Below are 13,779 nucleotides of genomic sequence, written 5' to 3'. Positions count from 1 at the left end.
TGGGAGGAACTGGGAGGGGTTTTGGGGTCACTGGGATAAACTGGGAGGGGATTTGGGGTTACTGGGATAAACTGGGAGGGAACTGTGAGGGGATTTGGGGTCACTGGGAGGGACTGGGGGGGATTTGGGGTCACTGGGAAAAACTGGGAGGGGTTTTGGGGTTACTGGGATAAACTGGGAGGAACTGGGAGGGGATTTGGGGTCACTGGGAGGGACTGGGATAAACTGGGAGGGACTGGGAGAGACTGGGAGGGGATTTGGGGTTACTGGGAGGGGTTTTGTGGTCACTGGGAGGGAACTGGGAGGGGATTTGGGGTCACTGGGATAAACTGGGAGGGGATTTGGGGTCACTGGGATAAACTGGGAGGGACTGGGAGAGACTGGGAGGGGATTTGGGGTCACTGGGAGGGACTGGGGGGGGATTTGGGGTTACTGGGAAAAACTGGGATAAACTGTGAGGGGATTTGGGGTCACTGGGAGGGACTGGGAGAGACTGGGAGGGGATTTGGGCTTACTGGGATAAACTGGGAGGGACTGGGAAGGGTTTATGGGGGTGACTGGGAAAGGTTCTGGGGTTACTGGGAGGGGTTCGGGGGTCACTGGGAAGGACTGGGAGTTACCAGGAGGAAACTGGGAGGGACCCGGCGAGGATTTGTGGTCACTGGGAGGAACTGGGAGGGGTTCTGAGGTTACTGGGAGGAACTGGGAGGGGATTTGGGGTCACCGTGAGGGCCTGGGGGGACCGTGAGGGACGATGCCGGGATTGGGGTGACCTTTGGGGACACGGGGAGCTTTGGGGACCACTGGGAGTTACTGGGAGTTACTGGGAGGGACTGGGAGGAACCGTGACAATTCATATTTACCGAAAATCCCTTTTTTCCGCCTCATTTTCCTCCTTTAATTCCAATTTTTCCCCCCTCCTCCGAGTCATGCCCTCAGCCAAAATGGCGCCGGCGCCTTCCCGCCCTTTTCCCCCTTCCCGCTCTGCGCATGCGCCGCCGCCATTTCGCGCCCTTTTCCCTCCCTCACTCCGCCCTCAACCAAAATGGCGCCGGCGCCTTCGCGCCTCCCCTCAGCGCTTCCTGCGCATGCGCAGCCGCCATTTCGCGCCTCCGCTTGGCTTTGCCCTCAACCAAGATGGCGCCCGGCCGCCCTCACCGCCGCCATTTTGTGGCCACCCCCCCCACTCCCCTCAGCCGCCCTCATCCAAGATGGCGCTGGCCAGCGTCCTCCGCTCGGAGCTGCCGGAGTTTTCCAAAGGTTTCCCGGGATATTCCAAAGGTTTTCCAGAAGATTCTGAGGCGATCCCGGAGATTCTGAGGGATCCTCCCGGGCCTCCGCGGGTTTTGGCGGCTCCGCCGTGCGGGGTTCAGGCGGTGTTGGATGGGCCCGGCTTTGAGATGCTGCACGGAACGACCACTCTGGCTTTTAAGGTGAGGGGAAAAGGCGGGAAAATGGGGTTTTTTGAGGCGAAAATTGGCTTTTTTCACCCGAAAATCCACTTTGGGACCTAAAAATCCTACCCGGGCGCCTCAAAATTTGGTTTCTGGACCCAAAAATTCGATTTTTCGACCCAAAATTCGATTTTTAGACCCAAAAATTCTCTCGGGGCACCTCAAAATTCGCTTTTTTGACCCAAAAAATCCCTTTGGGGACCTCAAAATTCGTTTTTTGGACCCGAAAATTCCCTTTTGGGGACCTCAAAATTCGTTTTTTGGACCCAAAAATTCCCTTTTGGATCTAAAAATTCGTTTTTTGGACCCAAAAATTCCCTTTTGGATCTAAAAATCCTACCCGGGCACCTCAAAATTTGGGTTCCGGACCCAAAAATTCGATTTTTCGACCCAAAATTCGATTTTTCGACCCAAAAATTCTCTCTGGGCGCCTCAAAATTCCCTTTTTTGACCCAAAAAAATCCCTTTGGGGACCTCAAAATTCGTTTTTTGACCCCAAAAATTCCCTTTTGGACCCAAAATTTTCCTCTCTGCACCTCAAAATTCGATTTTTCGACCCAAAAATTCTCTCTGGGCACCTCAAAATTCCCTTTGGGACCCAAAATTTCCTTTTTTGGACCTCAAAATTTGGTTTTTGACCCAAAAATTCAATTTTTCGACCCAAAATTTCCCTCTGGGCACCTCAAAATTTGAATTTTGGACCCAAAAATTCGGTTTTTTGACCCAAAAATTCCCTCTGGGAGTCTCAAAATTCCCTTTTTTGACCCAAAAATTCGATTTTTTGACCCAAAAATTCTCTCTGGGCGCCTCAAAATTCCCTTTGGGACCCAAAATTTCCATTTTTGGACCCAAAAATTCCCTTTGGGACCTAAAAATTCCCTCTGGGCACCTCAAAATTCGCTTTTTGGACCCAAAAATTCGATTTTTCGACCCAAAAATTCTCTCTGGGCGCCTCAAAATTCCCTTTTTTGACCCCAAAAAATCCCTTTGGGGACCTCAAAATTCGTTTTTTGGACCCAAAAATTCCCTTTTGGATCTAAAAATTCGTTTTTTGGACCCAAAAATTCCCTTTTGGATCTAAAAATCCCGTCCGGGCACCTCGAAATTTGGGTTCCGGACCCAAAAATTCAAATTTTCGACCCAAAATTTCCCTCTGGGCACCTCAAAATTTGATTTTTGGACACAAAAATTCGTTTTTTTGACCCAAAAATTCCCTCTGGGAGTCTCAAAATTTGAATTTTTGACCCAAAAATTCGGGTTTTTGACCCAAAAATTGGGGTTTTGAACCCAAAAATTCCATTTTTGCACCTCAAAATTCTCTTTTTTGACCCAAAAATTCGACTTTTCGACCCAAAAATTCTCTCTGGGTGCCTTAAAATTCCCTTTGGGACCCAAAATATTCTATTTTGGACCCAAAAATCGCCTTTGGGACCTGAAATTTCCCTCTGGGCACCTCAAAATTCGCTTTTTGGACCCAAAAATTCAATTTTTAGACCCAAAATTCTTATCTGGGCACCTCAAAATTCGCTTTTTTGACCCAAAAATTCGATTTTTAGACCCAAAAATTCCCTCTGGGCACCTCAAAATTCCCTTTTTTGACCCAAAATTTCCATTTTTGCACCTCAAAATTTGGTTTTTGACCCAAAAATTTGTTTTTTTTGACCGAAAAATTCGGTTTTTTGACCCAAAAATTCCCTCTGGGAGTCTCAAAATTTGAATTTCGGACCCAAAAATTTGAGTTTTGGACCCAAAAATTCCCTCTGGGCACCTCAAAATTCCCTTTTTTCACCCAAAAATTCGACTTTTCGACCCAAAAATTCGCTCTGGGCGCCTCAAAATTCCCTTTGGGACCCAAAATTTCCCTTTTTGGACCCAAAAATTCCCTTTGGGACCTAAAATTTCCTTCTGGGCACCTCAAATTTCGCTTTTTGGACCCAAAAATTCGATTTTTAGACCCAAAATTCTTATCTGGGAGCCTCAAAATTCGTTTTTTTGACCCAAAATTTCCATTTTTGCACCTCAAAATTTGGTTTTTGACCCAAAAATTTGTTTTTTTTGACCGAAAAATTCTGGTTTTTGACCCAAAATTTCCTCTCTGCACCTCAAAATTTGCTTTTTGGACCCAAAAATTCGGTTTTTTGACCCAAAAATTCCCTTTTGGACCCAAAAATTCCATTTTTGCACCTCAAAATTCCCTTTTTTGACCCAAAAATTCGGTTTTTTGACCCAAAATTCTCTCTGGGCGCCTCAAAATTCCCTTTGGGACCCAAAATTTCCCTTTTTGGACCCAAAAATTCGCTTTTTTCACACAAAAATTTCCTCTCTGCATCTCAAAATTCCTTTTTTGGACCCAAAAATTCGGTTTTTGACCCAAAAATTCCCTCTGGGAGCCTCAAAATTCCCTTTTGGACCCAAAAATTCCATTTTTGGACCTCAAAATTTGGTTTTTGACCCAAAAATTCAATTTTTCGACCCAAAATTTCCCTCTGGGCACCTCAAAATTTGAATTTTGGACCCAAAAATTCGGTTTTTTGACCCAAAAATTCCCTCTGGGAGTCTCAAAATTTGAATTTTGGACCCAAAAATTTGAGTTTTGGACCCAAAAATTCCCTGTGGGTGCCTCAAAATTCCCTTTTTCATCCAAAAATTCGATTTTTCGACCCAAAAATTCTCTCTGGGTGCCTTAAAATTCCCTTTGGGACCCAAAATATTCTATTTTGGACCCAAAAATCGCCTTTGGGACCTAAAATTTCCCTCTGGGCACCTCAAAATTCGCTTTTTGGACCCAAAAATTCGATTTTTAGACCCAAAATTCTCTCTGGGCGCCTCAAAATTCCCTTTGGGACCCAAAATTTCCCTTTTTGGACCCAAAAATTCGCTTTTTTCACACAAAAATTTCCTCTCTGCACCTCAAAATTCCTTTTTTGGACCCAAAAATTCGGTTTTTTGACCCAAAAATTCCCTCTGGGAGTCTCAAAATTCGTTTTTTTGACCCAAAATTTCCATTTTTGCACCTCAAAATTTGGTTTTTGACCCAAAAATTCAATTTTTTGACCCAAAAATTCCCTCTGGGAGTCTCAAAATTTGAATTTTGGACCCAAAAATTTGAGTTTTGGACCCAAAAATTCCCTCTGGGCACCTCAAAATTCGCTTTTTGGACCCAAAAATTCGGTTTTTTGACCCAAAAATTCCCTCTGGGAGTTTCAAAATTCGTTTTTTTGACCCAAAAATTTGAGTTCTGGACCCAAAAATTCCCTTTTGGACCCAAAAATTCCATTTTTGCACCTCAAAATTTGGTTTTTGACCCAAAAATTCAAATTTTTGACCCAAAAATTCCCTCTGGGCACCTTAAAATTTGAATTTTGGACCCAAAAATTCGGTTTTTTGACCCAAAAATTCCCTTTTGGAGCCAAAAATTCCCTCTGGGAGCCTCAAAATTCGTTTTTTTGACCCAAAAATTCCATTTTTGCACCTCAAAATTTGAATTTTGGACCCAAAAATTCGGTTTTTAGACCCAAAATTTCCCTCTGGGCACCTCAAAATTTGCTTTTTGACCCAAAAATGTTAAAAAATGGGGAAATAAATAATAAAAAATGAGGAAAAAATGGGAAAAAATGGTAAAAAAATGGTAAAAAATGGGGAAAAAGATGGTTAAAAAATGGTAAAAAATTCTAAAAAAATGGTAAAAATGGTAAAAAATGGTAAAAAACGGTAAAAAATGGTAAAAAAATGATAAAAATTGGGGAAAAAGGGGAAAAAATCCTAAAAAATGGGAAAAAAATGGTAAAAAATGGTAAAAAATTCTAAAAAAATTCTAAAAAATCTGGAAAAAATGGTAAAAAATTCTTAAAAAATGGAAAAAAACAGTAAAAAAATGGTAAAAAAATGGTAAAAAATCAAGAAAAAATGGGAAAAAGATGAGAAAAAAGTGGTAAAAAATCCAAAAAATATGGTAAAAAAATCTGAAAAAAATGGGGAAAAAAAATAGGAAAAAATGGGAAAATAATGGGAAAAGAATGGTAAAAAATCAGGAAAAAATGGTAAAAAATAAAGGTAAAAAATTTTAAAAAAATGGTAAAAAATCCGAAAAAAATGGGAAAAAAATCTGAAAAAAATAGTAAAGAAATGGTAAAAAATTGGTAAAAAATGGTAAAAAAATTGGTAAAAAATGGTAAAAAAGTGGTAAAAAACCTGAAAAAAATTGTAAAAAAGTGGGAAAAAATTGGGAAAAAATGGTAAAAAAATGGGTAAAAAATCCGAAAAAGAAAGGTAAAAAATGGTAAAAAATCAGAAAAAGATGGTAAAAATCAGAAAACAAATGGGAAAAAATCTGTAAAAAATGGTAAAAAAATGGTGAAAAATGGGTTAAAAATCCTAAAAAAATGGTAAAATAATGGTAAAAAATCAGAAAAAAATGGGAAAAAAATGGGAAAAAATGGGAAAAAAATGGGAAAAAATGGTAAAAAATGTGAAAAAAATGGGAAAAAAATGGTAAAAAATGGGAAAAAAATGGTAAAAAATCATGAAAAAAATGGTAAAAAAATGGTAAAAAAATGGGTAAAAATTCCGAAAAATAATGGTAAAAAATGGCAAAAAAATCAGAAAAAAATGGTAAAAAGTGGAAAAAAAATGGGAAAAAAATGGTAAAAAATGTGAAAAAAATGGGAAAAAAATCCGAAAAAAAATGGTAAAAAATCAGAAAAAAAGGGGAAAATAAATGGTAAAAAATGGGGGAAAAATGCTAAAAAATGGTTAAAAATCCAAAAAAAATGGGAAAAATGGGAAAAAATCTGGAAAAAATGGGAAAAAAATGGTAAAAAAATGGTAAAAAATTCTAAAAAAATGGGAAAAAAATGGTAAAAAATCCTAAAAAAATTGTAAAAAATTGGTAAAAAATCCGAAAAAAACCAGAAAAAAATGGTAAAAAGTGGTAAAAAAATGGTAAAAAATTGGTAAAAAATTTGGAAAAAATGGTAAAAAAATGGGATTTTTTGGTATTTCTGCAGACGCCGTTCGGTGTCACCGTAGCCGTGGACTCTCGCGCCACGGCGGGCTCGTACATCGCGTCGCAGTCGGTGCGGAAGGCGCTGGGCATCACGCGCCACATCCTGGGCACGCTGGGGGGGAGAGCCAGGGAGAATAAAATGGGGAAAGAACGAGAAAAAATGGGAAAAAATGAGGAAAAAAATTTGATAAAAGTGAGAAAAAAATAGGTGAAAAATGGAGAAAAAATGGGAAAAAAATCGTTAAAAAATGTTTAAAAAAATATAAAAGATAGGGGAGAAATGGTAAAAAATTGGTAAGAAATGGTTAAAAAATAGGAAAAAATCTGAAAAAAAAAGGTAAAAAAATGGAAAAAAAATGGGGAAAAAAAGGTAAAAAATCTGAAAAAAATGGTAAAGAAATGGTAAAAAATCAAAAAAATGGGGAAAAAATGGTAAAAAAATCTGAAAAAAATGGTTAAAAAATGGTAAAAAATCCTAAAAAAATGGGAAAAAAAATAGTAAAAAATATGAAAAAAATGGGAAAAAAATGAGTAAAAAATCCTAAAAATAGGGTAAAAAATGGTAAAAAATGGTAAAAAAATGATAAAAAATTAGAAAAAAATGGTAAAAAAATCAGAAAAAAATGGGAAAAAATTGGAAAAAAATGGTAAAAAAATGGTAAAAAATTGTAAAAAATCTGGAAAAAATGGTAAAAAATGGAAAAAAAGTGGTAAAAAATCAGAAAAAAATGGGAAAAAATGGGAGAAAAATGGGAAAAAAATGGGAAAAAATATGAAAAAAATGGTAAAAAAATGGTAAAAAATATGAAAAAAAGGGTAAAAAAATGGTAAAAAATATGAAAAAAATGGTAAAAAAATGGAAAAAAATCAGAAAAAAATGGTAAAAAAATGGTAAAAAATGGTAAAAAATCCTAAAAAAATGGTAAAAAATTGGTAAAAAATCTGAAAAAAATCAGAAAAAAATGGTAAAAAATCAGGAAAAAATGGTAAAAAAATGGTAAAAAATTTGGAAAAAATGGTAAAAAAATGGGATTTTTTTGGTATTTCTGTAGACCCCCTTTGGTGTGACGGTGGCCGTGGACTCTCGCGCCACGGCGGGCTCGTACATCGCGTCGCAGTCGGTGCGGAAGGCGCTGGGCATCACGCGCCACATCCTGGGCACGCTGGGGGGGAGAATAAAATGGGAGAAAATGGGGAAAAATGGGGAAAAATAGGGAGAAAAAAAAATCTAAAAATTGAGAAAGAAATGGGTAAAAATGGTGTAAAAAATAGGGAAAAATAGAGAAAAAGTAGGTAAAAAATGGGTAAAAAAATGGGAAAAACATGGTAAAAAAATGGGGAAAAAATGGATAAAAAATAGGAAAAAAATGGAGAAAAAATGAGAAAAAAGTGGGAAAAAATGGGAAAAAATTGGAAAAAAATGGTAAAAAATTGTGAAAAAATGGGAAAAAATCATGAAAAAAATGGGAAAAAATGGTAAAAAAATGGTAAAAAATAATGAAAAAAGTGGTAAAAAATGGGAAAAAAATGGTGAAAAATGGGTGAAAAATCCTAAAAATATGGTAAGAAATTGGTTAAAAAATGGGAAAAAAATGGGAAAAAATGGGGAAAAAATGGAAAAAAAATGGTAAAAAATGGTAAAAAATTCTAAAACAATTCTAAAAAAATGGTAAAAAAATGGTAAAAAATCCTAAAAAATATGGTAAAAAATGGGAAAAAAATGGGAAAAAATCCGAAAAAAATGGTAAAAAGTGGTAAAAAAATGGTAAAAAATGGTAAAAAATATGAAAAAAAGGGTAAAAAAATGGTAAAAAATTCTAAAAAAATGGGAAAAAATTGGCAAAAAATCAGAAAAAAATGGCAAAAAAATGGTAAAAAATCAGAAAAAAATATTAAAAAAATGGTAAAAAATCCGAAAAAAATCAGAAAAAAATGGTAAAAAGTGGTAAAAATATGGTAAAAAAATGGTAAAAAATTTGGAAAAAATGGTAAAAAAATGGGATTTTTTCATTTTTCCGCAGACGCCGTTCGGTGTCACCGTAGCCGTGGACTCGCGCGCCACGGCGGGCTCGTACATCGCGTCGCAGTCGGTGCGGAAGGCGCTGGGCATCACGCGCCACATCCTGGGCACGCTGGCGGGCGGCGCCGCCGACTGCAGCTTCTGGCAGCGTTTGGTGGCGCGGCAGAGCCGGGTCCAGGAGCTCCGCAACAAGGAGCCCGTGTCGGTGGCCGCCGCCTCCAAACTGCTGGCCAACCTCGTCTACCAGTACAAGGGCACGGGGCTGAGCCTGGGCACCATGGTGTGCGGCTGGGACAAGCGCGGGCCAGGTACTGGGATGGACTGGGACATACTGGTTTATACTGGGAGTGAAAATTGGGTGAAAAACGGGTGAAAAATGGGTGAAAAATGAGGAAAAATGGGTGAAAAATGGCAAAGAAAGGGTTAAAAATGGGGGAAATGGGGTTTGGGGTTACTGGTTTATACTGGTTTGTACTGGGAGTGAAAATTGGGTGAAAAATGGGAAAAAATTGGGAAAAAATGGGAAAAAATGGGTTAAAAATGGCACAGAAAGGGTTAAAAATGGGGAAAATGGGGTTTGGGGTTACTGGTTTATACTGGTTTGTACTGGGAGGGACTGGGAGTGAAAATTGGGTGAAAATTGGGTGAAAAACGGCTTAAAAATGGCTTAAAAATGAGGAAAAATGGGTGGAAAATGGCAAAGAAAGGGTTAAAAATGGGGAAGAAAGGGTTAAAAATGGGTTAAAAATGGGGTTTGGGGTTACTGGTTTATACTGGTTTATACTGGGAGTGAAAATTGGGTGAAAATTGGGTGAAAATTGGGTGAAAAATGGGTGAAAAATGGCAAAGAAAGGGTTAAAAATGGGGGAAATGGGGTTTGGGGTTACTGGTTTATACTGGTTTATACTGGTTTGTACTGGTTTGTACTGGTTTGTACTGGGAGTGAAAATTGGGTGAAAAATGGGGAAAAATGGGTTAAAAATGGGAAAAAATGAGGAAAAAATGAGGAAAAATGGGTTAAAAATGGGGTTACTGGTTTGTACTGGTTTATACTGGTTTATACTGGTTTGGACTGGTTTGGACTGGGAGGGACTGGGAGCAGGAGCCCGTGTCGGTGGCCGCCGCCTCCAAGCTGCTGGCCAACCTCGTCTACCAGTACAAGGGCACGGGGCTGAGCCTGGGCACCATGGTGTGCGGCTGGGACAAGCGCGGGCCAGGTACTGGGACGGACTGGGATATACTGGGAGTGAAAATTTGGTGAAAATCGGGTGAAAATTGGGTGAAAAATGGGTGAAAAATGGGTGAGAAATGGCAAAGAAAGGGTTAAAAATGGGGAAAAAAGGGTTAAAAATGGGGGCAATGGGGTTTGGGGTTACTGGTTTGAACTGGTTTATACTGGGTGGGACTGGGAGTGAAAACTGGGTGCAAATTGGGAAAAAAATGGGTTAAAAATGGGTTAAAAATGGGAAAAAAATGGGGAAAAAATGAGGAAAAATGGGTTAAAAATGGGGTTACTGGTTTGTACTGGTTTGTACTGGTTTATACTGGGAGGGAAAATTGAGTGAAAATTGGGTGAAAAATGGGAAAAAATTGGGAAAAAATGGGAAAAAATGGGAAAAAAATGGGGAAAAAATGAGGAAAAATGGGTTAAAAATGGGGTTACTGGTTTATACTGGTTTGTACTGGTTTATACTGGTTTGCACTGGGAGGGACTGGGAGCAGGAGCCCGTGTCGGTGGCCGCCGCCTCCAAGCTGCTGGCCAACCTCGTCTACCAGTACAAGGGCACGGGGCTGAGCCTGGGCACCATGGTGTGCGGCTGGGACAAGCGCGGGCCAGGTACTGGGACGGACTGGTTTGTACTGGTTTATACTGGGACATACTGGTTTGTACTGGGAGGGAAAATTGGGTGGAAATTGGGTGAAAATTGGGTGAAAATTGGGTGAAAATCGGCTGAAAAATGGCTGAAAAAGGGTTAAAAATGGCAAAGAAAGGATTAAAAATGGATTAAAATGGGGTTTGGGGTTACTGGTTTATACTGGTTTATACTGGGACTGAAAATTTGGTGAAAAATGGGAAAAAATTGGGTGAAAAACGGGTTAAAAATGGGAAAAAATGGGTTAAAAATGGGAAAAAATGGGTTAAAAATGGGAAAAAATGGGTTAAAAATGGGGAAAAAAGGGTTAAAAATGGGGAAAAAATGGGGAAAAAAGGGTTAAAAATGGGGGTTTGGGGTTACTGGTTTATACTGGTTTATACTGGGAGGGACTGGGAGTGAAAATTGGGTTAAAAATGGGGAAAAATTGGGTTAAAAATGGGTGAAAAACGGCAAAGAAAGGGTTAAAAATAGGAAAAAATGGGTTAAAAATGGGGAAGAAAGGGTTAAAAATGGGGAAAAATGGGTTAAAAATGGGGGAAATGGGGTTTGGGGTTACTGGTTTATACTGGTTTATACTGGGAGTGAAAATTGGGTGAAAAATGGGGGTAAAATGGGGAAAAAATGAGGAAAAAATGGGTTAAAAATGGGGAAAAAAAGGGTTAAAAATGGGTTAAAAATGGGGGAAATGGGGTTTCAGTTACTGGTTTATACTGGTTTATACTGGGAGTGAAAATTGGGTGAAAAATGGGGAAAAAATGAGAAAAAATGGGTGAAAAAATGGGTGAAAATTGGGTGAAAAACGGGTTAAAAATGGGGAAAAAATGGGGAAAAAATGAGGAAAAATGGGTTAAAAATGGGGTTACTGGTTTATACTGGTTTGTACTGGTTTATACTGGTTTGCACTGGGAGGGACTGGGAGCAGGAGCCCGTGTCGGTGGCCGCCGCCTCCAAGCTGCTGGCCAACCTCGTCTACCAGTACAAGGGCACGGGGCTGAGCCTGGGCACCATGGTGTGCGGCTGGGACAAGCGCGGGCCAGGTACTGGGACGGACTGGTTTGTACTGGTTTATACTGGGACATACTGGTTTGTACTGGGAGGGAAAATTGGGTGGAAATTGGGTGAAAATTGGGTGAAAATTGGGTGAAAATCGGCTGAAAAATGGCTGAAAAAGGGTTAAAAATGGCAAAGAAAGGATTAAAAATGGATTAAAATGGGGTTTGGGGTTACTGGTTTATACTGGTTTATACTGGGACTGAAAATTTGGTGAAAAATGGGAAAAAATTGGGTGAAAAACGGGTTAAAAATGGGAAAAAATGGGTTAAAAATGGGAAAAAATGGGTTAAAAATGGGAAAAAATGGGTTAAAAATGGGGAAAAAAGGGTTAAAAATGGGGAAAAAATGGGGAAAAAAGGGTTAAAAATGGGGGTTTGGGGTTACTGGTTTGTACTGGTTTATACTGGGAGGGACTGGGAGGGAAAATTGGGTTAAAAACGGGTGAAAAATGGGGAAAAAATGGGTTAAAAATGGGAAAAAATGGGGAAAAAATGAGGAAAAATGGGTTAAAAATGGGGTTACTGGTTTATACTGGTTTGTACTGGTTTATACTGGTTTGTACTGGTTTGTACTGGGAGGGACTGGGAGTGAAAATTGGGTGAAAATTGGGTTGAAAATGAGTGAAAATTGGGGGAAAAATGGGAAGAAAATGGGGAAAAAATGAGGAAAAATGGGTTAAAAATGGGGTTTGGGGTTACTGGTTTATACTGGTTTATACTGGTCTGTACTGGTTTATACTGGGAGGGGACTGGGGGTGAAAATTGGGTTAAAAACGGGTGAAAATTGGGTTAAAATGGGGATTGGGGTTACTGGTTTGAACTGGTTTATACTGGTTTATACCCCCAAACTCACTAGCCACACCCCAGATTTGGTAGCCACACCCCCAAATTCACTAGCCACACCCCCAAAGTTGCTCCTAATGACCCCAAACTGGTTCCTAATGACCCCAAACTCGGTAGCCACGCCTCAAACTTGGTAGCCACACCCTCAAACTCACTAGCCACGCCCCCAAACTCGTTCCTAATGACCCCAAACTTGCTCCTAATGACCCAAACTCACTCCTAATGACTCCAAACTTGGTAGCCACACCCCAAACTCACTAGCCACACCCCGAAACTCACTAGCCAAACTCCCAAAGTTGCTCCTAATGACCCCAAACTTGCTCCTAATGACTCCAAATTCGGTAGCCATGCCTCAAACTCACTAGCCACCCCCCCAAACTCATTAGCCACACCCCCAAAACTGATCCTAATGACCCCAAACTTGCTCCTGATGACCCCAAACTCACTCCTAATGAACCCAAACTCGGTAGCCACGCCTCAAACTTGGTAGCCACGCCCCCAAACTCACTAGCCACACCCCCAAACTTGTTCCTAATGACCCCAGAGTTCTTCCTAATGATTCCAAAGTCCTTCCTAATGACCCCAACTCACTAGCCACACCCCCAAACTCACTAGCCACGCCCCCAAACTCACTAGCCACACCCCCAGACTCACTAGCCACACCCCAAAACTCATTCCTAACCACCCCAAACTTGTTTCTAATGACCCCAAACTTGCTCCTGATGCCCCAAACTTGGTAGCCACACTCTCAAACTCACTAGCCACACCCCAAATTTGGTAGCCACAGCCCCAAGATCACTAGCCACGCCCCCAAACTCTTTCCTAATGACCCCAAGCTTGCTCCTAATGACCCAAACTCAGTAGCCACACCCCCAAACTCACTAGCCATGTCCCCAAACTCACTAGCCACGCCCCCAAACTTGTTCCTAATGATGCCAAACTTGGTCCTAACGACGCCAAACTGACTCCTAATGACCCCAAACTTGCTCCTGATGCCTGAAACTTGGTAGCCACACCCCCAGACTCACTAGCCACACCCCCAAACTCACTAGCCACACCCCAAAACTGGTAGCCACGCCCCCCAAATAGCTTTTAATGACCCCTAACTCACTAGCCACACCCCAAATTTGGTAGCCACCCCCCCAAACTCACTAGCCACGCTCTTTTCCCCAGGTCTGTACTACGTGGACAGCGAGGGCCAGCGTGTGGCCGGCTCGGCGTTCGCCGTGGGCTCGGGCTCCTCGTACGCCTACGGCGTCCTGGACCGGGGGCTGGCGGAGCCGGTGGCCAGCGAGGAGCAGGCACTAGCCCTGGCTCGCCGCGCCATCTTCCAGGCGGCCACGCGCGACGCCTACTCCGGGGGCAGCGTCAGGGTGCTGCAGGTGGGACCCCAGGGATGGAGACAGGTGAGCTGCGACTGCGTGGCACAGCTGCAGGAACAGTACGGGAAATGAGCCAGAAAATGGGGCAAAAAAACGGGATTTTGGGCAAAAATAAAGTGGAATTTATGTGGAATTTTTTGTGATTT

The 13,779-nt window shown here is 40.8% G+C and overlaps 1 protein-coding gene across 1 annotated transcript; it reads left to right on the top strand.

Moving 5' to 3' along the window:
• The first annotated feature begins 886 nt into the window (after window positions 1-886).
• Window positions 887-13,763, top strand: PSMB5 (proteasome 20S subunit beta 5). The gene is made up of 3 exons (XM_058853268.1): window positions 887-1,433; window positions 8,481-8,787; window positions 13,425-13,763. Exons 1-3 carry the CDS (start codon window positions 930-932, stop codon window positions 13,703-13,705), a joined length of 1,092 nt encoding a protein of 363 aa, XP_058709251.1. The 5' UTR covers window positions 887-929; the 3' UTR covers window positions 13,706-13,763.
• The last annotated feature ends 16 nt before the right edge of the window (window positions 13,764-13,779 follow it).

The sequence above is a fragment of the Poecile atricapillus genome, chromosome 19 (assembly GCF_030490865.1).
Source record: "Poecile atricapillus isolate bPoeAtr1 chromosome 19, bPoeAtr1.hap1, whole genome shotgun sequence".
NCBI classification, from domain to species: Eukaryota; Metazoa; Chordata; class Aves; order Passeriformes; family Paridae; genus Poecile; species Poecile atricapillus.
This window is presented reverse-complemented; position numbering and strand designations above follow the sequence as displayed.

Excerpts from the sequence above, each read along its gene's own strand:
- PSMB5 (XM_058853268.1), top strand. The coding sequence starts at position 930 with ATGCCCTCAGCCAAAATGGCGCCGGCGCCTTCCCGCCCTTTTCCCCCT. Across the intron at positions 1,434-8,480 it reads CGACCACTCTGGCTTTTAAG|ACGCCGTTCGGTGTCACCGT; the intron begins GTGAGGGGAAAA and ends ATTTTTCCGCAG. Across the intron at positions 8,788-13,424 it reads CTGGGACAAGCGCGGGCCAG|GTCTGTACTACGTGGACAGC; the intron begins GTACTGGGATGG and ends TCTTTTCCCCAG.